Here is a 22394-nt window from a genome sequence, read left to right as displayed (position 1 = left end):
TAGTATAAAATCTTTGTTGTAGTTTTATATCTATGATTTTCTGTAATTAATTAGAATAATTTATAACTGTTATTTCTTTGGTCGAATTATGGTAAAATTTTTATGGTAAGCTAATTATTATATGTTTAAACTATAGTAAAAATTTCATATTTCATACTCATTGGATCATGATAACTAAGTTATACATGATCCAATTGAGTATAAAATTTTTATTATAGTTTAAACATACAATAATTAGCCTGCCATAAAAATTTCATCATAATTGGACCATAGAAGCTGTAGTTATGAATTATTCTAATTAATTACAGAAAGTCATAAATCTAAAACTACAACAAAAAAGTTTAAAAACATACTATATTATATGTTTACTATGTAGGTCTACTCATGTGAAGTCCAACAAAATTAGATCTTCCATTTTATAATTTTTATGGTTTTTTATAATTTTTTAGGATTTAGCCTAAATAAATAAAAAAAGATAAAACAAAAACGATTGAGTCTAGCAAAACTATTATCTAAAACTGCTTGTAGGATTATTTGGACGGCGTTTGAAAGTTTAGAGGTTAGAATATCCAATTTTGTAGTTTAGGGTGAAGTAGTCCACCTTATGTAGGTAGGGAGGTTATGTAAATTTTTTTTCAAATAACTCTACGGGCAGTTGCAGAATATATTGTAAACGATTTTTTTTAAAGAATCTATAACAAACAAGTCCAGTGGCCTATATACAACTCCTTCTCGTCAAAGAAAAAAAACATGGCTACTCCTCCTTAGGCTATCTCCAACAGGAGACCCATTTGGGAACCCAAATCTAAAATGGGTCTCCAACACAATATCTATAGCCTCCAACAGAGTACCCATACAGAAGACCTATTTTGGGTATCAGGAGAGGCATAACCCAAATTTGGGTATCCTCTCTCCTCGAGACCCATTTGCAGAGAGTGTTGTCTTTTAGATCTTGTTGTTGGAGAAGACTAAAAATAGGTATGGAACCTTTTACCTGTAGCGCTACCCAAAGGACAAATGGGTCTTATATTTTGGGTGACGATTGTTGGAGATAGTCTTAAGTCCTTATCATGGGTGGAAGGGCATTTCAGTCATTTTGGTTCTCGGGTTGGGTCGCGTACGCACGCCACGGTGGATTAGACTCGGGCCGCAGCATTCCTTGAGCTAGCGAGCGAGAGGGAAAGAGGAGAATAAAAAGGGTGGGGGCGAGGCGGCCGGACAGGAGCCGAGCGCAAGAGCTCAGGCTTCGCCGCGAAACCCCAGACCTCGCGCCGGCCCTTCCCCTCCCCGGCGTCGTCCTCGCTCTCCGATCCAAGATGGTGAGTATCTACGACCCACCCCTGGTCTGTTCGTACCGATCCCCCCGATTTTCTCCCCATTTTTAGTGAGATCTTTTGGTATCTGAATCGGTTTGTGCGGGAATCGCTCCCTTCTATGTTGCCTCCGCGGTTCGATTCGTGGGTTAGCTGGTTCAGTCTGATGTGTTAACTGTTGGAATCTGATGGTTTTTTTTTTTAAAAAAATGATAGCTGATTATGTGTGGTGTGTGTGCACTGTGCAGTATAAGCTGGGGAGAGGAAACCGCGACAAGGTGCAGCAGTTCATGACCATAACCGGCGCCAGGTATGGTTGTTTAATTGCTGTTGAAATTGGAACGAATTATTGTGGCCATTGGCAAGGTAGCTAGTAGCTTAGCTACATGGCATCTTAGTGGTTAATTTGTTGGTCGAAATCTTACTGAGATTGTGCATCATATAATAGTTTAAGATGTGCTAAAATTGCTACGGTCCATGTATGATATGCTTGTTTGGTCTACTATGGATATGGAATTTAGTGCTTGCCATAACATTGTTGTTCTAAAATCCTGTAGCAGTTCTGGGCCATCCACCTTTTATCAAGTACACATAGAAATCTATTTTGTTGCTTTCTATGTGGTGCTGCATTCTGTCTCATTCTTGTGTATGCATATACCTGCACAGAAATCCTACTAGCTTTGGAATGCAAATTTCAAGTGTACTTGGGGGGTGTTTAGTCTAGGCCTTGTTTAGATGTGAAAGCTTTTTGGATTTGGGTAATGTAGCACTTTTGTTTGTTTGTGGCAAATATTGTCTAGTCATAGACTAACTAAGGTCAAAAGATTCGTTTAACGATTTACAGGCAAACTGTGTAATTAGTTTTTGTTTTCGTCTATATTTAATGCTTCATATATATGCCGTAAGATTCGATGTGACGGAGAATCTTATTTTTTTTTTGGTTTTTAGGGTGACTAAACAAGGCCTCAAAAAAAATGCAAAATGCCAACTACTTTGGAATGATGGAATGCAAAATGCCAAAATTTTTAGGAACATGTTTAGTTCCATCCAAAATGCAGGCCTTGTTTACTTGCAAAACATTTTGCAAAATGTGAACAGTAACATTTCGTTTGTGTTTGACAAATATTGTTTAATCATAGGCTAACTAGGCTCAAAAGATTCGTCTCGCAAATTACATGCAAACTGTGTAATTAGTTATCTTTTTTATAAAATATTTAATGCTTCATACATGTGCCGCAAGATTCGATGTGACGGAGAATCTGAAACATTTTGCAAAATATTTGGGGAAGTAAACAAGGCCGTAGAATTTATTGCCCTCATGAGGGCCTCATGAGGCTCTTTTGGGTTTTTTGGCCTCTTGAGGCCAAAATCCAAAATGGAGAATAACCACCTTTTTGCCAAAAATTTTGCATAGTGTTTAGTTCCATTTTGCAAAATGATGAACCAAAACCCAAATTTTTTTGGAATAGGAGGGGAACTAAACACCCCCTTGGCACCGTAAAGTCTTGCTTTTAACAATGGTGACATAATATGAATCATTGTGGTTGCTCTACAATATATAGATATCTAGACTAGATGAATTTTTATAGCCGGCAGTCCTGAAAAGATGTCCTTTAGAAAACGTCAATTTAAGTGCATAGGATATATTGACCAGGAATATAAAAATACATGCAACCCCAAGGTTCCAGTTACATAACACAAATTTGGTGAGCAATTTTTATCACCTAATGCAGTGAGAAGGTTGCCCTTCAGGCACTGAAAGCTAGTGATTGGCACTTGGAAGGAGCTTTTGACTTCTTCTATAGCCAACCTCAGATTTCTGCGGTCAATACTCGGCATCTTGAAGATATTTTCAACAGATATAAAGGTATCAGTTTCCATTGCCTTAACTAACCTTTGAGATCTTAGGGGGTGTTTGGTTTGGGTGGTAAAGTTTAACATGTACTGTAGCAGTTTCGTCTTATTTGACAATTAGTATTCAATCATGGACTAATTAGGCTTAAAAGATTCGTCTCTCAAATTACTCCCCAGCTGTGTTTTTAATTTCGTAAATAGTCTATATTTAGTACTCCATGCATGTGTCCAAACATTCGATGTGATGGGCGGTAAAGTTTAACAGGGCAAACCAAACACCCCCTTAATTTCATTGGTGTTTACCTGATACATGTGGATTTTCATACACTGTTAGGTACACTATAAGGTCCATAACACATACATTAACCCTTTTTTTTTTCTTTGAGGGGAAAAATGCTCTCTTACCTTTTTTTCATTTTTGAATTAGGACTTCATTGGTTTTTGTTTTTGTTGGCAGAACCTGATGGTGATATGATCATGGTGGAAGGAATATCTCAACTTTGCAATGATCTGCAGGTAATGAGCATTTATTTTCATCTGTAAATATCCGTTCACCATATTCTCACTTCATTTGCAGCCGTAGGAATGTGTAGTGCTTAATCCATTTGATTGCAAATAGAAAAGAAAATATGGGCATTGTACGTCCCCCTCAAATGTTGTTGAAGAGATAGATGTCACTGGCAGTCTTGTTTATTTGACACTAGGGATCAGGTTTTATTGAATTTTGCTTGGCTTTCTAGTTTGTACATGTCAGTTTATTGGATTATTGCGCTGTGCCTGTCTCTTGCAAGTGATTTAGTGTGTTGTTTGGTTTGTACATCCATATTGCAAATGGAAGTAAAATTAGATCAAATGATATGTCTTGCCATAACATCCACAACTTTAATTCATTTCCATTTACGTTACCAAAGCTACAACCAAACAACACCTAGGCTGGATAATGACTTGTTTTGAGTTGGAACTGCCATTTACTAGCATCTATATCTCATGAGGGTTTGGAAAACGCAAATTGATACTTATATAAGTTGCCATTTATTGTGTTGCAGGGAAGGTGCTTGTAACACATGCATTTTGTTTTGTACCTTATACTACCTACTAGGTAGCGTACCTGTGCGTTGCTACGGGATAATAAATATTATGTACTAAAAATACATAGATCACATAATAAGATAACATTACTATAAAATTTAAGTATCAATATTAAAATAATATTAATGCAAACCACAAAGTTTATGAAATTAACATAGTCATTCCATCCGCCGTCCATATCACCAACGACACCAGCGCCAGTAGCGTCCTTCGCGGCACCATGCTCCTTATGACTAATATTATTTATGCAAACAAATATGATGTTAGTGAGATATTATTTGTGCAATAAAAATTGAATGAAAAAATTGCATTTATGAGTTAGTAATGTAATGTTACCTTACCTATGGCGTTAGGACCTCCTTAAATACAATATTTTTCGTGAAAATTCCATCCGTTGTTGGGATCTTCTTATCCTTATCTTTTTTATTTGACGTATTCTTAGGTTTTTTTTCCTCGGCATTCCTTTTAGCATTTTTCTTATCCATCTTTTTGGCCTTCTCCTCTTGTGCATCCCCATCAGGTGGAAGGGCAAGGATCTTAATATTCGTTCTTGATGTGGCTCTAGACATTGCAACGTACAACTGTCCATGAGAGAACACCGGTGCGGGTAGGTACACACCCACGTTTGGGATAGTTTGGCCTTGTGACTTATTGACTGTCATGGCAAAGCTCAACCTAATAGGAAACTGCTTCCTCTTAAACTGAAACGGGAACATCTCGTCATCAGACGGGCAGAGCGGTATTCGAGGAAGGAATACCCGCTTTCCAGCATGCTGCCCCACAACAATTTCCGCATCAATTGTATTTCTTCGGAACCCTCGCACCACCAGCCTTGTACCATTGCATAGCCCATTAGCAGGGTCAATATTCCTAAGCAATATGACAGGACACCCGAGCTTCAGCTTCAAGACGTGTGGCGGTAGCCCATTAGGGGTCAGACTATTAAGGAACTCTGATGGATAGTAGTTATGTGGATCATCTACCGCGGAGTCAAAACTGTGATACACTGTCTCACCTCCCTGGAACATATCAATCATTTTCATATTGATCATGTCCACCCAATCGTTACGTGTAGATAAAATCGCTCGGGTGGTGATGTAGTCTTTGTCCGCCATGTTTTTATTTAGATCTGGGAAGATGATGTCGATCAATGTATGAAGATCTTTCTCTGCATCGCCAGAGTACAGAACACAGATCTCGTCTGGAATACGTACATTACCATCTCCATTAACCTCTTCTGTTCCTCCACCAATACGCAATAGATAATCTGCAAACCATGGATCACTTTGAGCCCTCATGTTACGGACGAGCTTTAGGTGGCGTACGGATTCCCAAAGATATGACCTTCGTAGAGAAGCACCGACTATCTGAGCCCTGGAGCCTTTCCGCACAACAGGGAGGACCTGTCTAAAATCGCCACCAAGGACAACAGTCTTACCACCAAAAGGTAGGTGTGACCGTCCCATTATATCTCGTAGGCTGTTGTCTAGTGCTTCAACATTTTGTCTCTTTGTCATAGATGCCTCATCCCAAATAATGAGAGCTGCTTGCTGCAACAACTTGGCTGTACCACTCTGTTTAGTGAAGGTACAACAACCGCCCTCTTGAAGAGTGAGAGGTATCTTGAAACGGGAATGGGCCGTCCTCCCACCTGGCATTATGGACGCTGCGACTCCAGATGTAGCTGTAGCCACGACAAGCTTGTCCTGGCTACGAAGTTTTGCAATTAGTGCCCTATACAAAAATGTCTTCCCTGTTCCACCAGGTCCATCCACAAAGAACAGCCCGCCTTGTTTGCTACAGACCGCGGCCATTATCTCATCGTATGCAGACCTTTGCTCAGTGTTGAGTGAGTCGCATAATAGCACATCTTTAGGATTCTGCTCGATGCTAGCTTCCTCAAATATCTCACGAGGAATATGGCTGGCATCGTCGTATGAGTGATCAATATCTGGAAGAGGAAATGCCTTTATGTCCTTCCCCATAGACTGCAACATGTTTCTAATATCTATTAAAACCATCTGTTGTACCAGATCAGGAGATGGATTATTACGGCTGTAGTCCTCTGACATTGCATCATAGTGTTTTTTCCATAACCCCATCACATCATGCGGCTCGCAAAATACCAGTATTGTTGCGAACAGTCTTCGCAAAGAGGAAGGCATCTGAAATAAAGTAGCTTCAGTTAAACATTCATCCAAGGTATTATCTTCTTCGATTAGACCTCTCCTTTCTGCAGCTTCACGAAAAGAAGGTAGTAGAATACCATCAACTGTCCTGAGGTGTTCGTATGAGGTAGCACCAGCAACATTATTCAAAAGAACACGAAGAAAGTAGCGTTCACCCTCGGCAGGATGAGCAGAGATGACTCTTCCAACTTGGAACACAGAGTTTTTCCTTTTCTGCCAGAATTTACCATCAGACTGCCAGGTAAAATGCTCGGGGAAGTCTCGATATAATATTCCGCGAGCTTCCTCATGATTCTTATTTGCTTCGAAGTATGCTGTCAACATTGACTCTTCTACACCTGGTCTGTTAACGATTCGTTCGACCTTGTCCCGTTTGTGAAATGCAACCATGTGCATGTCAGGTAGATGAAGCTGCAACTGCTGTACTGGTGGATGATTTTTGCTCAAGTCAAAGCCATATATCCTCCATAGCGCTTCTGGAGGCGTCACCCAACGGGCATCTCTATACTGTTTGATCTCATCAATGTTTCCTTTCTCGTCTTCTTTATCGGTCTCCCTCATCACAACCGATGCCCTATCATGTCCCTTGTATATGTATTTGAACAGATATTTTACTGATTTTATGCTCCCACAAGCCTCAACATTTATATGACAGTTGAAGGTACGTAGCAAGCAAGGGTTGTAAGGGACGACCCATTGATTGTCAAGGTAATGGCCTCGAACTTTTTGCATGCGCCCATCATTGCGTCGTCGATAAATGGGGTATGAATCCTTTCCTTGTGTTGATGCCTCACAGAATGGGCGTGGGTAACGGTTTTTGCATGACCCACGACCTACTGTGCACGGACATGATGGATTAAGCACCCCACAAGGACCATGCATCATATGTTTCGTGACCATCTTGTATAGCTCGGGGTACTTTTTCTTGTTTGGTAGCTCTGCACTGATGATCATATCATATTGCTCAGGACATGTGAGCTTGTACTTTCGTTCCATTATTAGCAAGAAGTAGGCTTTAACCTTCCCAAGTATGTCTTTTTCCATCAACATTTTCCTCATTGCATCCAACTTTGCTCTGAAGACCCGTGTGACGAGATCTGGGCGGTCCTGTGCTGTCTGGCCTGGGTAAAGTTCATTCTTGATCTCATCCCAGTTAGGGTTACAAGTCATTGTGAGAAAGATATCAGGTTTACCATACTTTCGAACCAGAGCCATTGCATCCATGTATCGACGCCTCATATCACGGGGTCCTCCAATGAATGATGAAGATAGGACAGTACGCCGTCCGACATTCTCAGCAGACCCTTCACCCGAATTCATGCTATCCACCAAGCCTTGGTATAGATCAGCCCTCAATGTATCCTGATTCATCCTCATGTAGTCTAAACGTGAGCTCTCAATCTTGATGTAGGTGTCGACGGCAAACTGCTGGAAAAGGCGTTTGCCATAGAGTATTGGATTAAATATCCCTGGCCGCATCTGAAATTTGTAGCAATAGTAGTCACGCACGGAGACACATGTATTTGAAACAGGTTCTACAAGAAGACATTGTTCAAATTAGTATCATGAGTTAGCAGAAAGGATTTTACTTTGCATTATTTAAAAGATTTGAAATTACCTCCATCATTGTCACCATTGTCAGCACGCCTTTTACGGGTTTCTCGAGCTCGCTCAACTTGAGCCATAGTAACACCCACTTTTGGAATGCAATTGTGCCACCCAAGCTCACCCTTTGGAAAGAACAATGGGTATGACAAGGAGTCGTAACATGCATTATATGGGCGAATGCCATGTATAGACCGATCTTTCCCTTGGAGGAGAACACTATGCTCAAATTGACCATGACGCTCACTACCCTCAACCCAGACGGCGGCAACCTCTGATGTCAACGGCACGTTATATGTTCTCTGGTCAAGGCGCTGGTCAAGGTTTAGCTCGACTCGGTAATCCTCAAGGTTTTCAACATGCCCCATACTCCTTAATTGCTGAGAGTAGGGATTCCCTTCAAGGATCCCCACCAATTGTTGTATAACTTCTCTGTCTTTTTGGGCACATTGCTCACGACACTTGCTCATCCGATGATCGAGGGACGGGTCATCATCGTAAAAATAAAGCTCGAGGTGCCGCTTTTCGACACCCTCCTCTTTACCAAATGATCGTATGTTATAGTAAATCTGACCATGGGCACGGAACGTGTAGACACCGCAGATCCGCATGTTAGTGGTGATACGATCTAAGTGGCAGTACAAAGAAGTGAAAGAGAAGTGACCATTGAAATATCTGATGTTTGCTCGGAAATGCCTAGCATCAGCGTCCGAGCTTGACCACAATCTCATGAGCTCTGGTGGTGTCTCAGGACTTGAAAGATGAATCTTTCCACCCCTACAACAGAAACCAGGGGGTTCGCCCTCAAACTTCTTTGCGTCGCAGTGCTTGCAGTTCGGCACCGACGGTAGCATGTGCGACTCTGACGGGACATTAGCGTACACCCGGTCGTATGGATCAGGCTCACTGTTCTCTTGCTCATCTTTGTCGAGATTGTGCTCGATGTCAGATTCATCCTCGTCGTCTTCTGAAAATATGTTGATGTGTTACACATTGAAAGCAACTATCTGATAGATTTTTTTAACTATTACGTGTTGTACCTTGTCCGGCAAAAAAATACGCCTCGTCCTCTTCCTCATCCTCCTCGAATATGACACCCTCGTCATAGTCTGTGCAGCACAACCATATATATGATTAGACAAATGGCCTATAAAAAAATAAAAACACATAGATGTAATAAAGTAAATACCATCCTCGACCATAGTGTCCGGTGTATGGTCTTGTGCAACGTTAGTAGGTATTGAATTGGTATAGTCAACTGCAGACGGTTTCGTATGTGTGCCTGTGCAATTATTTGGTGGTTGAATTAGCGTTTCCTGGGTGACACCATCTGTAGCAAAAAATAGGTATGAGATTTTGGAATATGAGAGAAAAGTACCAACAAAATATAGTGATCACGGCTAATTACCGTTGCAAAGAACACTCGATTGAGTCAGGCCATTCGAGTCAATGCACTTTCCATCCGTACACACTTTAGTTCTACCTCCAATGTTCGCTTCAAAAATCTGATTGCGACGTGATAAAAGGGCATTTCTTTCACCATTGGCCACTCGCTTCCGCTGAACGGTGTGTGCTGCATCCAATTCAGGGGTCTCGCCTTCTGGATCTTGAACTATAGTTGTGATGTGAACCGGCGTTCCTGTCAATTCAGGTATCTCCATATTGTTTGATTGGGGTTCGGGCGATTGAGGTGAAGAAGGGAAAATAAGTTGAGGGTTAAAGTGAGGGCTTTCCATGGCGATTGAGTCTGGATGCAACTTGTTGACTCGGTGTTCTCTCACCATCATTTTATAGTTTTTTTTGCTCTCTTTTCGTTTCAACTTCTTTTCTTGTGGAGTCATTTGTAGTTTTCTTGTAGTATTTTTGTGTGCATTTTTTGCTGCATACAACTCACGACGCCTCTTGTTTATTAGCGCCTTTTGTTCAGGAGACATTGCAGCCCTTCGTGCTCTATCTAGCTCACGCTTACGCTCTTTTGTACATGTAACAATATTGTCGATGGAACCAGATGCATTTACATCACCTATATTTACATCACAAAAGTAAGGTCTCAACGTCTAATCCATTAAGGACACACAATAATTAAAATTCTGTGATGATAAAGTATACACAACATTGTCAGCTACTCTTATGTTCAAACTTCTTTTGTAATTAAAAACAAAATCATGATTCTATAAAGGCGTACCCATTTCATGAATAGTGTCGATATCTGTCTGTGTTAAATGGTCGTCAATATCACCAGGAACTCCAATGGTTAAAGGAATAGGACCACCTAAAAAATTATTGATATAATAAGTATCCTATGACTCCATGATATTTTTGCTATAAGAAAATCAATTTGATTACCATACTTGTTGACTGGGCAGTCTCATTTGGAGTCATTTGTAGCATCCTTGTAGACTTTTTTGGTGCTTTTTTGGTTGCATACAATTCACGTCGTCTTTTATTCAATAGCGCCCTTTGTTCAGGAGACATTGCGGCATTTCGTGCTCTGTCATAATCACGCTTATGCTCTTTTGAACACGTGACAAGCCGGTTGCCGAGACCTAAATCATATTCAGAATGTGTATATATATACAAACACAAGCACGATTCATTAGAATCTCAAGCAATGGATACAAAAATATACCCATTTTATGAACAGTATTGTTACCTTCCTCAGTGTCAATGTTATGCACGTCACCAATGCCACCAATCGTGCTTAAAGGTACCGAACCGTCTACAAATATAACCATACAATACAAATTAAAGCATTCCATAACCAAATTATGTAAGTTATAGTCATCGCACCAAGTAATACTTTTATTTGGAAAATTAGTCACCTGATAATTGTTGCAAGCTGTTACAATAGGATGACTGCCTATGGAGCCAGTCACTATTTTCATCGCTTTCATTTATTGTATTCCCATCTACAAGTTTAAACACAATAACAAATTATTAACCCATAGAATGCAAATTGATCCTTACAATAAGCAAACTATGTCACGGTGCCACATCAATAAATATGTTTATTAGCAGAAAAGTAACCTGATAGTTGCTCAGCACCATTATTATAGGCTGAGTGTACATGGAGCCGGTCACTATTTTCACTCATTTTATCTGTTGTACCCCACTCACGGAGTCTCTTATTTTTTCCACTACTATTTTCATCAGACGTTGTTGCATATAGTTCTCTCTCCCTCAGCCTCTTCTGCCCATTAGCATCCCCATCTAGTCGCACCAACTCGAGTCGGGTATGATTCCCTTAAAAAAAATTATGTTATTGAGTTGCAAATATATGAACATAGATATGTAGAGATATCGTAAAAGTTTATATACCTTCATGCGTTGTATTTGTAAGGTCTCCCAAAGGTACCCGATCACCGGTTGGCCTTGGTGTGTCCATCAACACTACCTGTACATATCTCTCACAACATGTAGTACACTGGATAGCTTTGGCAACACTTGAATAGAGAGGTTAACAACTTCCAGCAGGTGTTTCACATCACATGAAAAGCTAATTTCTCAATTCTTTCTTGATAATTATTTTCTATAATTTTGAAACTCTTATACAACCTTTTTATTACTTGAAATTTCTCTCTATCTTAGAAGATGATCTATAATAAAGACCGTTTGATTTGCTTGTGCAACAATCTGACTCTATTAGTTTTATCGGCAACCAACCTAATAAATTCTGCTAGTATGTACGTGATGCTAGATGTATCCAGAGTTAACTGTCTATTCTAAACTCTGAATGCATATGGGTCATACATATTCTAAAAAGTAGTCGCAAATAAATCATGTCTATGATTTGGGACAAATGAACAACCAATCGGAAAGCTTCACAACTTCTGTATGATGCTTAGACTTGTGATATCAGAATGGATTCATCTTGTGTTTTGGAAAGAAGACAATTGATTGTGAGTCAATAAAGTGACTGACTGGAAAAGAACTACCTTCACTGTATGGCTGATTATTCCACTGATTTGATCTACACTTGCATTTAAATCAAGAAAATAGGTTGATAGTTTACCTCCAAAATTTCTTGGGTAGATCACGATCCTTTCCTGAAAACAAAATCAGAATAGCAGTAACCAAAGGTTACTCTAAAACATGGAAGACTGAGAGGAATATCTCCAAATAAAAAATAACAGTGGTAGACAAAGGCATAAAACTAAAGTTACACAAAAATAAAAGACTAAATAAATCGAATCCATTTTTTGCAGAGCATAATAAGTCCCGAGGAGGCAGTAGTGAATAAAAATCGGCTGCATGCAGTCCTGAATGATATGCTTAAGTTCAATCATCTTCCACACAAACTTTTTGTCTGCAGCAGCATAAAAGAGGAGAAAATAGAGGCAGAAAAAAACCCAAAGAATCAAGAGTCCAGTTTCAGTAGGTACAGCACCACAGTGAATATGGCTAGGAAAATTCAGGCACTTGTGAAATTGTAGGAAAAAAGACCAGAATCATGGTCATGAAACGTTTTCAAATTGGGATGAACATTCACACACCTTCAGATACTTTGGAGGGGTAGTTAGCATGGAGTTTGAAAATTTATATTTAAATAGGATGAGGATTAGTATATTCCCTATACTGTGCAATAGATTTTTTTAGCATCATGGAGTTTGAAAATTTATATTTAAATAGGATGAGGATTAGTATATTCCCTATACTGTGCAATAGATTTTTTTAGCATCTCTCTACAAATTTAGATGTACTGCAAGCATCACTTGAAATTGTTTGGCAAAATGCAGAATATTATTTTTTTCACAGAAATCATTTAGCATGTGGATTATAATTTTGGAGGAGATTGATTTCAAGAATTTGAAAGTTTCACAACACAACAACCTGCACTCACTTCATAAATTCTGCTCTGTACCGCACCAGGTTTCAACAAAGACAAAGCAAAAAAAAAACAGAGTTTGAGGCTATCATAGTTAAGGTTTATGCTACTATTTTTGTTTCCTCGAATTAAGTCATTTCAGTATCCAAATCTTAACGTTTCCTTGACTCAATGAAAACAGAAAAGCTCCATTTTTAGGTAAAGGAAACTTCGAAAGTTTCTGAAGTGTAAATATAAAGTGAAACTCAAGATAAGCACAATGGTCTGCACATGAACACATGATAATCTTTGGGACCGAGTTATAGATTAAGACATTCGGAGCTGGATAGCACATGTAATGTCAATTCATTTTGGCGTAGACCTTCACTAATGCAACCGAGTTAAAAACAATAAGACATTTGGGTAGGAATGACGGCTGACCGTATGCTTCGAGACAGGATGAGGTATGCAGGGAGTTGCTGCCGTGAGCTGCTTGGAGTCAGATTGATCGACGTTTCGGTCGCGGTGATTCCTCGTTTCCTGTTCACCGACACCAAGCGGCTCACCGTCGAAGCACAACGCCGGTGCTAGTGTCGGTGCTGCCCGCGACGACGACGTGCGCTGGTGCCCGCTGGTCGAGGTGGAGAAACGTAGGTGCGGCGACGTGGTGGGAACGGCGTTGGTGCCTCACGGTGTCAAGGGATTCGCGATGTCGTTCGACGGCCTCACGTTCGCGGGTGCAGGGGTCACGGGTGCAGCATGGCGTCCGGCAGCGGCCCGTCACGAGGGAGATCGCGGAGGTGGCGGGACACAGGCCGCGGAGGCGGATGTGGCTGCGGACGGGATTGAGCCGGTGGCGACGGAGGCGGCGTTACGCAGGCCGCGGAGGCGAACGTGGCTACGGACGCGATTGAGCCGCCGTCGGCGGAGGCGGCGGGACGTCCGCCGCAGAGGCAGACGTGGCTGCCGACGGGAGTGAGTTGGCGTTGGCGTAGGTGGCTGGATGTCTGGCGGAGGTGGCTGGATGTCCGGCAGCGGCCCGTCCTAGCCCGATGAGGCGTCAGCGGAGGCGGTTGTGGCTGCGGACGCCGACGCAGGAGTCGCGTGCGCTGGGCAAATCTCTCGCATGCGTTGGTCAAATTTCCTTTTAATAACTGACGCAAATCTCTCGTTTCCTTCCTTGCTGCATGCGTTGGTCAAATTTCCTTTTGAGTAGAGGGTGGGCCCGAGTTTATTTCCTTTGTCGCATGATACGGTGAATCAAAAGTGAAGCGATCATTTGTCGCACGATGCTGGTGTCTCCTCTTTGTGCTTTTTATTTGTGGGAGATTAGTGGTACCAACATTCCATTATTTCTGATGCATACATTTCATCTTTATTTTACAGGTGGATCCTCAGGATATTGTCATGGTATGTGATTAGCTTCTTCTGAACTGACTTCTTGTTTTTACTACATGTTTGTTTGCAAATTAGTTCTGTGGCAGAGATAGTAGTGTGGAATGGTCTGCTGGAGCTACATTCAGTTCTATCTTATGTTGCATAGTGTTTGCACAGAATTTTTCCTAAGTTTGCAATTATATGCCTTTAGTAAGTTTGTATGAGAACCAAGTGATAACTTGGTTGGTAGAGCATTTAGTTGAGGAGTTGCTAACCTGTGCTCGAGCCCGGATGCGTGTATGTCATGTGAGTATCTTCCAAAAGGGTTAGGTACTCCCCTTTCTTAAGACAGCAAAGCGGACATTTTCTCTCCATGGTCAAGTTTTTTATGCTTATTCTATAATTAAATAAACATGACCATCTTTGGATCATTATTGCTCCTAGTCATATAATCATGTGTGCTGTTAACAGCTTGTCATATCATGGCACATGAAAGCCGCCACAATGTGTGAATTTACTCGTCAGGAATTCATTGGTGGACTGCAGTCAATTGGGTGAGTGCTGTGTGCAGTTGTGATATTCCCATATGAAGTTGATCCCAGATCCTGGGTTGTTCATTCATATAGTTTTTTTTAGTAAGTTTTGTTCATATTTGCAGGGTAGATTCAATCGAGAAGTTCCGTGGAAAGTTACCATCATTACGAGCTGAGCTAAAAGATGACAGTGAGTTTCCCTTATTTCAGGCAAAACTTTGATTATGTTTGGCTTATTAGAGTTTAGATGTGGCCATGGTTATTAAGGCGTCGCTTCAGCGTTGCTTAAGCAGCTGAGCGGTCCAGGGTTGCCCCAGGGGCAAAGGTGACACCCTTTGGCCTTATGCGCATGCTGATGCCCCCTGGTTCCGCCTTCTCGTCGATTCTGCTGCTGGCCTGCTCGATTTTGCTTCTGCTGGCTTGATTTCTTCCATCTCCCGCTTGCCAATTGCTCAATCTGGAAGGGGACAGCGGTGGTTGTTGATCTGAGAGCGCTGACCAGTGAGGGAGGGGAAGTAGAGGTGCGGAGGGAAGAGCAGAGCAGCGCATCCGGAGAGGGGTAGAGGGAACCAGAGCAGGTATCCGGGCGCAGGTGGAACGGCAGAGAACAAGGGAGATAGAGAGAGGGAGGGATTGGGAGTTTGATGAAGCCACTTCAGGATGGGAAGGAGCACATGAGCTGTCAGGTAGGCTGGGCCAGCCCACTTCTTAAGGCGGTATAGTCAGTCGCCACGCCTTGCCTTACCGCCTTGATAACCATGGATGTGGCCACTTGATAGTTCGAAAGCTTTTCTCCAATGTATGTGAAGTCTGCAGCTCTGGATTCATGGCAAATAGGTTTCCTTTTGTTGAGAATTACTTCATCTGTCCCTTTTTTATCTGTCGTTCTCACTTCCCAAGAAGTCAAACATACTTAACTTTGACTAAATATATAAAAGGAAACATTAATATTTATAGTACATAATTAATATCATTAGATAGATCGTTGGATCTATTTTCATAATAAAAATTTATCTAAGATACAAATATTGCTAATGTTTTCTACAAACTTAGTCAAACTTTAGAAAGTTTGTCTGACATGGGCCCACAGCGACATTTAAATATGGATTGAGGGAGTAGATGTGTAGAGTGAAATGATGTTGTTTTCTTCATCTCTAACCAGTGTGTTTACACTTACCTCTCCCAGATAAGTTCCGTGATATATACAACTTTGCATTCACTTGGGCAAGGGAAAAGGTTAGCCCATATTTCATCCAGTATTTATAGAGGTTTTTCATATTTGTATGCTGTTGGAAAATTTATCTTTATTCATCAAATAGTATAATACTATTTTCTGTAATTTTCTTTTAACATATTCCCTTATTTGACAGGGTCAAAAGTCTCTCTCACTGGAGACTGCTATTGGAATGTGGCAGTTGCTATTTGCTGAAAGGAACTGGCCTCTTCTCGAGCATTGGTGTCAGTTTTTACAGGTACAGCTGAAGTCAAAGGCAGTTTTGCTAATTTAATTATCAGAGTTTAAGCATCAGGTTCAGGTGTTGCTTTTCTCAAAGTTAAAGCATAAGGCGTTACTTGTTCCTCATCTTGAGCTCTTCTATTTTCAGGTCAGGCACAATAAAGCCATATCTAGAGACACATGGGCCCAGCTGCTGGAATTTGTAAAGGTACTTCACTACTTTTGTCTTTTTTACCTCCCTTGCAAGTGGAACTCCAGCTGTAGCTTGTGGTTAAATTAGATGCATAGTTTGAATGCAAATGTATTGCATTTAGATATCTGGCAGAAAACTTTATTGATACGATTGAGATGTATTCCATCTGATTGAGGTTTATTAGCTGATGTGCCATGGCTTTAGTTGCTAGGTAGTTTTAAAGTCTTGTTCATTCAAGCTAAGTTCTGAGCAGCTGAATCGCTCAGAAGCAACATGCAGTTCTGTTCGACACCAGTAATAGTAATTCAGTATGTCTCCTATTAAGTTCAAGAGGTTTCCATGATTTTCTTGAAGAACTCCTTGCCGTTATGTTGGCTTTTGCAAATTATTATTATAATTTTGTTTTCTTGCAGACGATCGATCCACAGCTATCCAACTATGACGACGAAGGTGCCTGGCCCTACCTCATAGACGAATTTGTGGAATATCTGACTGAGAATGGATTGGTCCAGCGTAAAAGATGAACAATGCGGAGGCTTCCTTCAAACAATGGTTGGGCTGTACAAACATGATTCATCTCGGTCGGCACTAGCGACGCCCAGGGCCTGATGTTGGCACTCCTGCTCAATCCATTCACCAAACTGTTGGCATATCATTGAATTTGCTTATAAACGCGGGGAAACTTAACTTTTAGCCTGGGAAGTTGTGGCTGTCAGCCTGCGATTGTGAACTGGAACTTATCTTGAACTGGAACTTACCGACGATGCAATGGAGAGTTTGGGACTTTGGTTAACCATATGATTTGTTGCATCATTTGTCTTATCGTTTCTATCTCCTCTCAGAGCTCCCAAGTCTAGCAGCAACGCTCGACACTTTGCTTAACTATTTTCTTTGGCCTCGGTTGTCAGCTTCTGCTATTGTTGTTTCCCACGAACAAGGTTAACAGGCCCAGCAGGTGTAACAATTGCTTGTCTGGTTTCATTTCTCAGCAGAGCCTGTCTGGCACCAGGTTGTGTTTGTTTGCCTGGACTGGTAGATGTAGTCACTAGACTTGCCCTTCACTCATCTCGTTGGGGCATTCCATCGAGCACCTTGTTGGCACCAGATTGGGACACGCCCACTCCTCCAGCTCTTCTTCCACACCAACACCTGCACCTCCCTCTTGCCACTGCGCACCCCCAACCACACCACGGCAGAGGTCCAGCGGCGCATACCACCATAGACGCATTCGAGCTTGACGAGGAGGCCAGCCCTCGCGTCGTGGATGAGGAGGACGCCACGTGTGCACACGGCGCCACCACGCTCGCGCTTTGTGGCGGCCCTACGCCTGTTCAAAGGCGGTGCACCTGGGGAGCACCTGCGGTGGTGGTGCGAGCGCGGGCTTCTTCAAAGGCGGCACGACTGGCCTGCTGGCAACTGCGGAGGCGGCTCTCGGCCATAGCACACGCACGCGCAGATGGAGATGGAGTTCTAGGTGAGCATGGTCGGCGATAAGAGTTACACGGTGATGGCAATAGATGCAGAGGGAAGGAGACAGCCAGGCCCAAAGGAACCGACCACCCTTTTCGTTTTTTCACGGCCTAGTTCTAGGATGCTTTAAGAAGCGTGCAATGCAGGCCCAAAAGACGTTCAGGCAAACAAATATGGCGACTTGCAGCTAGGGAGCCTGCATCTGGCCCTCGTCCACGCAAACAAACAGGCCACTAGTATACACGGCCGGCCACCTTGCGCGGTGAGAAATTGGCGTATGCCTCCGAAGTCCGGAGGCAGCTGCCAGGTCGCCGGTGGGGGGAGCCTATCTCGCTTTTAGCACTTTGTCCCATTAGATGGATTTGTATTTTAAAGCAACTGAATTGGATTGGATCAGACATTATACACTATTTAGTATTGGACCGGACATTAGACATTTATTATTGCAAAGATTGGATGTTAACTCTTTTTCCTTGGATTTATTTGGGATTGTCCATTGGATTTTGATTTATAATCCATTACCACATCCAATTGCCCTTTGATTTTGGCTTTGTGCTAGTGGTGCGGCCCATGGGTAGGCTTCGGCGCCTTGTCCTTGTCATCGTACGTCCTGAATCTCACCGGCTAGTGTCATTTTGTTAGGGGGTAATTGAAAAGAGAGAATGGAAGTTTGAAGGTAGGAATTTGGAAATCTTTAAAGTTTTTGTGGAAGTAGAAGTTTTGGTGCGAAGAGGAATGAGGTTGGGGGTAATTGAAAAGAGAGACAGGAAGTGCGAAGGTAGGAATTTGGAAATCTTTGGTTTGTTTTTGTGAAAGTAGAAGTTTTGGTGGGAAGAGGAATGGAAGTTTAATAGCTTGTTTAGTTAAGTGTATCACCTGTCTTGGTCGTTTTGTTTGGTTGCTTGTGACTTAATCTTAATATTTAACTACTTACACTTGAGCATGGTGAGCTTACACCCGCTTAAATTTAACAAAATCCTGGATGGGTACTAGATGATGAAGCTAGTGAGTTTTTTTCTAGGGAGTACAAAGAGTACTAGGCATGTGATCCTCCAATCAAACATCATTGTGGAGATAGAGGCCTAAGAGAAGATTAAGAAACGTTTCCATTGTATTATGCTAATGGTCTGAAACTTACTATAATAAAACCGAAGTTATGTTATATTATGTTATGTTAATAATGGTTTGAACCTTACTATAATAAAGCTTCGTGAAACAATGTTCTGATATTTCTATTTTTATCGTTATATGTCTCGTGGACATATATATAGTCAATGCTTCACCACTTTCGAAAAATTAGGTGCAAAAGCAGCGCATGGTCCCATACATGCTATGAGATGAACAACCAAAATTGAAAACTAGATCCTTCATTAGAGTCCCAGGAATAAGAACCTGGATGAAGAATCGAGGGTCTTTTACATTTTGAGATCAAAATAGGAGCCTTGTTGAACCTATGTTTTACGTGATACGTGATGTGCTGTCCTTTAGGTGTCTGATTTTTTTCATTTCTTTTCGATGATCAATCTCAGCCGTTAGATCTTGGTCCAACGCCTCAGCTGGTCGTGCCTAATCGTCTTCTTCCCCGCGCCGTCTTCTTCTAGCCCACCACCCGCCTCCCGCTCGCCTCCTCTAAACCATTCTCGGACACCCTCACCGTTCGGCCCTACCCACTCGGCGGCGCCCCAGTGCCGCTGGCCAACCCGCCACCCCCGCCGTGCCTACCTACCTCCCCAAGGCAGCCAACCTGCCACCCCCGCCGTGCCTACCTGCCCTCCCTAAGCCCTTTCTTTTAAACCTCAAGGAGGAAGAAGCCGTCGCCTGAATGCTCTTAATCTTACGTGACTGAGATGTAGGAAGTGTGATTGTTTTATTAAATCTGGCTGAGCTCCCAAATTTTATTACGTGTCCGTATGAGGCCGGCTACTGTTGCTCTTACATGGTCACACGGGCCGGGCTCCAGTTGCGCGTCCGCAACCGCAAGCGGGCGAGAGGCCGCGCGGCCTGTGAACGCTGGCGGCCGAAAGCGACGCGCACAACGGCCGCACTCGCACCGCAAAAACGCCCAAAAGCCACCAGAGACACCGAGCCGCCACCGCACCAGTCTTTCTGGCTGCCGTCGCTTTCCTGCGCTCCCACAGTCCCCCTCCACACCTCCCCTCCCCTTCCCTCCCCTCCACGGCGTCGCTCGCTCGCTCACCCGCCCGCCCAAAGCTCCCGTCCCGAGGGTTTCAGGTCTGTTGGCCCCTAGCTCCTCGTCCGCTTCCCGGGCCGCCGCTTTTAGGTGTGACTTCCGCATCTGCTCCTGACGGGGATCGCTGGTTGGTTTCTTCCTCCAGAGATCGCATCTCTGGTCCGCGGGATCCGATGAGATGCGCGGCTACTCCCGCAGTCCGAGCTCGTAGCAGGCATGGCTGAACCGGCCGCTTCTTCTTCTTCTTCGTCCGGATCCTTCGCCCCGCGCCGCCTCTATGGCGCCGGCGTCGTCAGGGACGAGCTCCCGTACAGTGGCCTCGCCGCCGCACCCCCGCCGCCTCTTCCGCCGGTGCAGGTGCAGGTTGCGGCTTCCGGCGGCGGCGGCGGAGGAGGCGGAGGAGGAGGAGGAGGAGGAGGAGGAGGAGGGAAGATTAGTCCCGCGGTGCTCTTCATCATCGTGATTCTCGCGGTGGTGTTCTTCATCTCCGGCCTGCTCCACCTCCTGGTGCGCGTCCTCGTGAAGAAGCAGCACCGCCGCGGCGGCCGAGGGGGCACGGCGTCGGCGTCTGCGGCGGCGCGGGGGGCTGGAGGAGGGGAGGCCGGCGGGGCGGACGTGGCGTTGCAGCGGCAGCTGCAGCAGCTGTTCCACCTCCACGACTCCGGGCTGGACCAGGCCTTCATCGACGCGCTGCCGGTCTTCGCCTACCGCGAGATCGTCGTGGGCGGCGGCGGCGACGGGGACAAGGAGCCGTTCGACTGCGCGGTGTGCCTGTGCGAGTTCGACGCCGAAGACCGGCTCCGGCTGCTGCCGCTGTGCGGGCACGCCTTCCACCTCAACTGCATCGACACGTGGCTGCTCTCCAACTCCACCTGCCCGCTCTGCCGCGGGGTGCTCTTCGTCCCGGGGCTCATGGGCGAGGACACCCCGATGTTCGATTTCGAGGAAAGGCTGGAGGAAGGGCGGTTGTCCGAGGATTGTGACGACGGATTTGGATTGCCTGGGTTGAAGGCTTCAGGGTTGGCACAGACACCGGTGGCTGAGAAGAAGGTATTCCCTGTGAGGTTGGGGAAGTTCAAGAATGTCGGAACCCAGGGTGCGGTGGAAGGTGGCAATGCCAATGCCGATGCCAATGCCCGTGTGTTGAGTAGGGATCAAGGGGAGAGTAGCAGCAGCAGCTTGGATGGAAGGAGATGCTTCTCCATGGGCACCTATCAGTATGTTCTTGGCGCTTCTGAGCTCCGGGTAGCTCTCCAGCCTGGCCGGATTAGGAATGGCGCTGGTGGTGCAATGAGGGGAAGACCTCCTGGTTTAAGTTCGATCAATGCTGATATTATGGAGGGGAAGAAGATCTGTGCACGCAACAAAGGGGAGAGTTTCTCCGTGTCGAAAATTTGGCAATGGTCTAATCTTAAGGGCAAGCTACCTGCTGGTTCGGATGAATGTTCGGATGCCGGGAGCCTTCCATGGATGAAGAGAGGAGGTGCTGCGGATACATCAAACTTATGACTCTGTACTAGTGTTATGTGATAGTAGCCTTTCTTTAGTTAGTGTTGCTCACCTAAGTTCTACCCGCCTGTAGTCATTTTTCTTATCTAATTTTCATGTGCTGATTTTGATTGGAGTGCCAACCTCATTGGGGGCTTAACTTTTGGTAATCTTGCCATGTTAGTATGTTGCACCATGTAGATTGTGATGACTTAGAATGGTCTGATTCTGGTCTGCCTAATATTGTGTATTGGGTCTAATGTATCATTTACTGCCTCCATCCAAAATTATAGGTCATTGTGGCTTTTCTCCTAGGTACGCTATGTCTAGATCAGATTATAGTAGGCATTGACCTGTGACTTCTCCACTCCATTCATTTGACAAATATATGGGAAAACATATACTACTATTACGAGTTACTGTTAGATGGCATAGCATAATTTAATTGTCCATGCACTAGTAGAAGTAATTGGCTTCTTTAAGCCCCTGTTTTTCTTTTTCTTTTGTCCTTTGGCAATCTAGTCATATTTTGTAATATTTAGATGGAGTTGCATCATATTCCCATGAAAGTTGCCATCATCAACTGCTAAACAATTCTTCCAGCATCGAAATCTGAAGGTGGTGTTTTTTTAACCAAAATGAATTAAAGTAACGTATTCACTTTAGTTTCGTTAAAACGATACATCTTTCTCCCTTTATATTGTGAGTGAGTTTCAGATTCTCTAGTTCAGATACCATTGCCTGCTAGTACTATGTAGTCCTGAATTCATGTATATTTGTGAGTATTAAAAAGTGTTTTGACTCTTAAGCAGAACATCCATTTTGTCTTGTT

General features: G+C 43.4%; 2 protein-coding genes and 1 long non-coding RNA gene across 3 annotated transcripts; 2 read left to right on the top strand and 1 right to left on the bottom strand.

Moving 5' to 3' along the window:
- LOC8057888 (DCN1-like protein 2) lies at positions 1126-17223 on the top strand. Its single transcript, XM_002438074.2, has 11 exons — positions 1126-1319; positions 1562-1623; positions 3047-3180; positions 3625-3683; positions 14241-14264; positions 14703-14785; positions 14890-14954; positions 15951-16000; positions 16135-16236; positions 16369-16428; positions 16827-17223. Exons 1-11 carry the CDS (start codon positions 1317-1319, stop codon positions 16935-16937), a joined length of 753 nt encoding a protein of 250 aa, XP_002438119.1. The 5' UTR covers positions 1126-1316; the 3' UTR covers positions 16938-17223.
- On the bottom strand, positions 10505-10961 carry LOC110430877. The gene is made up of 3 exons (XR_002448282.1): positions 10873-10961; positions 10704-10769; positions 10505-10596 (listed from the first exon to the last, which is right to left on the bottom strand). It is a non-coding gene; the product is annotated as an uncharacterized LOC110430877 (long non-coding RNA).
- On the top strand, positions 19972-21838 carry LOC110431343 (RING-H2 finger protein ATL46-like). Its single transcript, XM_021450395.1, has one exon. It carries the CDS (start codon positions 20291-20293, stop codon positions 21581-21583), a length of 1293 nt encoding a protein of 430 aa, XP_021306070.1. The 5' UTR covers positions 19972-20290; the 3' UTR covers positions 21584-21838.

The sequence above is a fragment of the Sorghum bicolor genome, chromosome 10 (assembly GCF_000003195.3).
Source record: "Sorghum bicolor cultivar BTx623 chromosome 10, Sorghum_bicolor_NCBIv3, whole genome shotgun sequence".
Classification (NCBI taxonomy): Eukaryota; Viridiplantae; Streptophyta; class Magnoliopsida; order Poales; family Poaceae; genus Sorghum; species Sorghum bicolor.
Note: the sequence above shows the minus strand (reverse complement) of the source record. Positions and strands in the feature narration are given on the sequence as shown.

Excerpts from the sequence above, each read along its gene's own strand:
- LOC8057888 (XM_002438074.2), top strand. Across the intron at positions 14,265-14,702 it reads ATCCTCAGGATATTGTCATG|CTTGTCATATCATGGCACAT; the intron begins GTATGTGATTAG and ends TGCTGTTAACAG. Across the intron at positions 16,237-16,368 it reads ATTGGTGTCAGTTTTTACAG|GTCAGGCACAATAAAGCCAT; the intron begins GTACAGCTGAAG and ends TTCTATTTTCAG.
- LOC110431343 (XM_021450395.1), top strand. The coding sequence starts at position 20,291 with ATGGCTGAACCGGCCGCTTCTTCTTCTTCTTCGTCCGGATCCTTCGCC.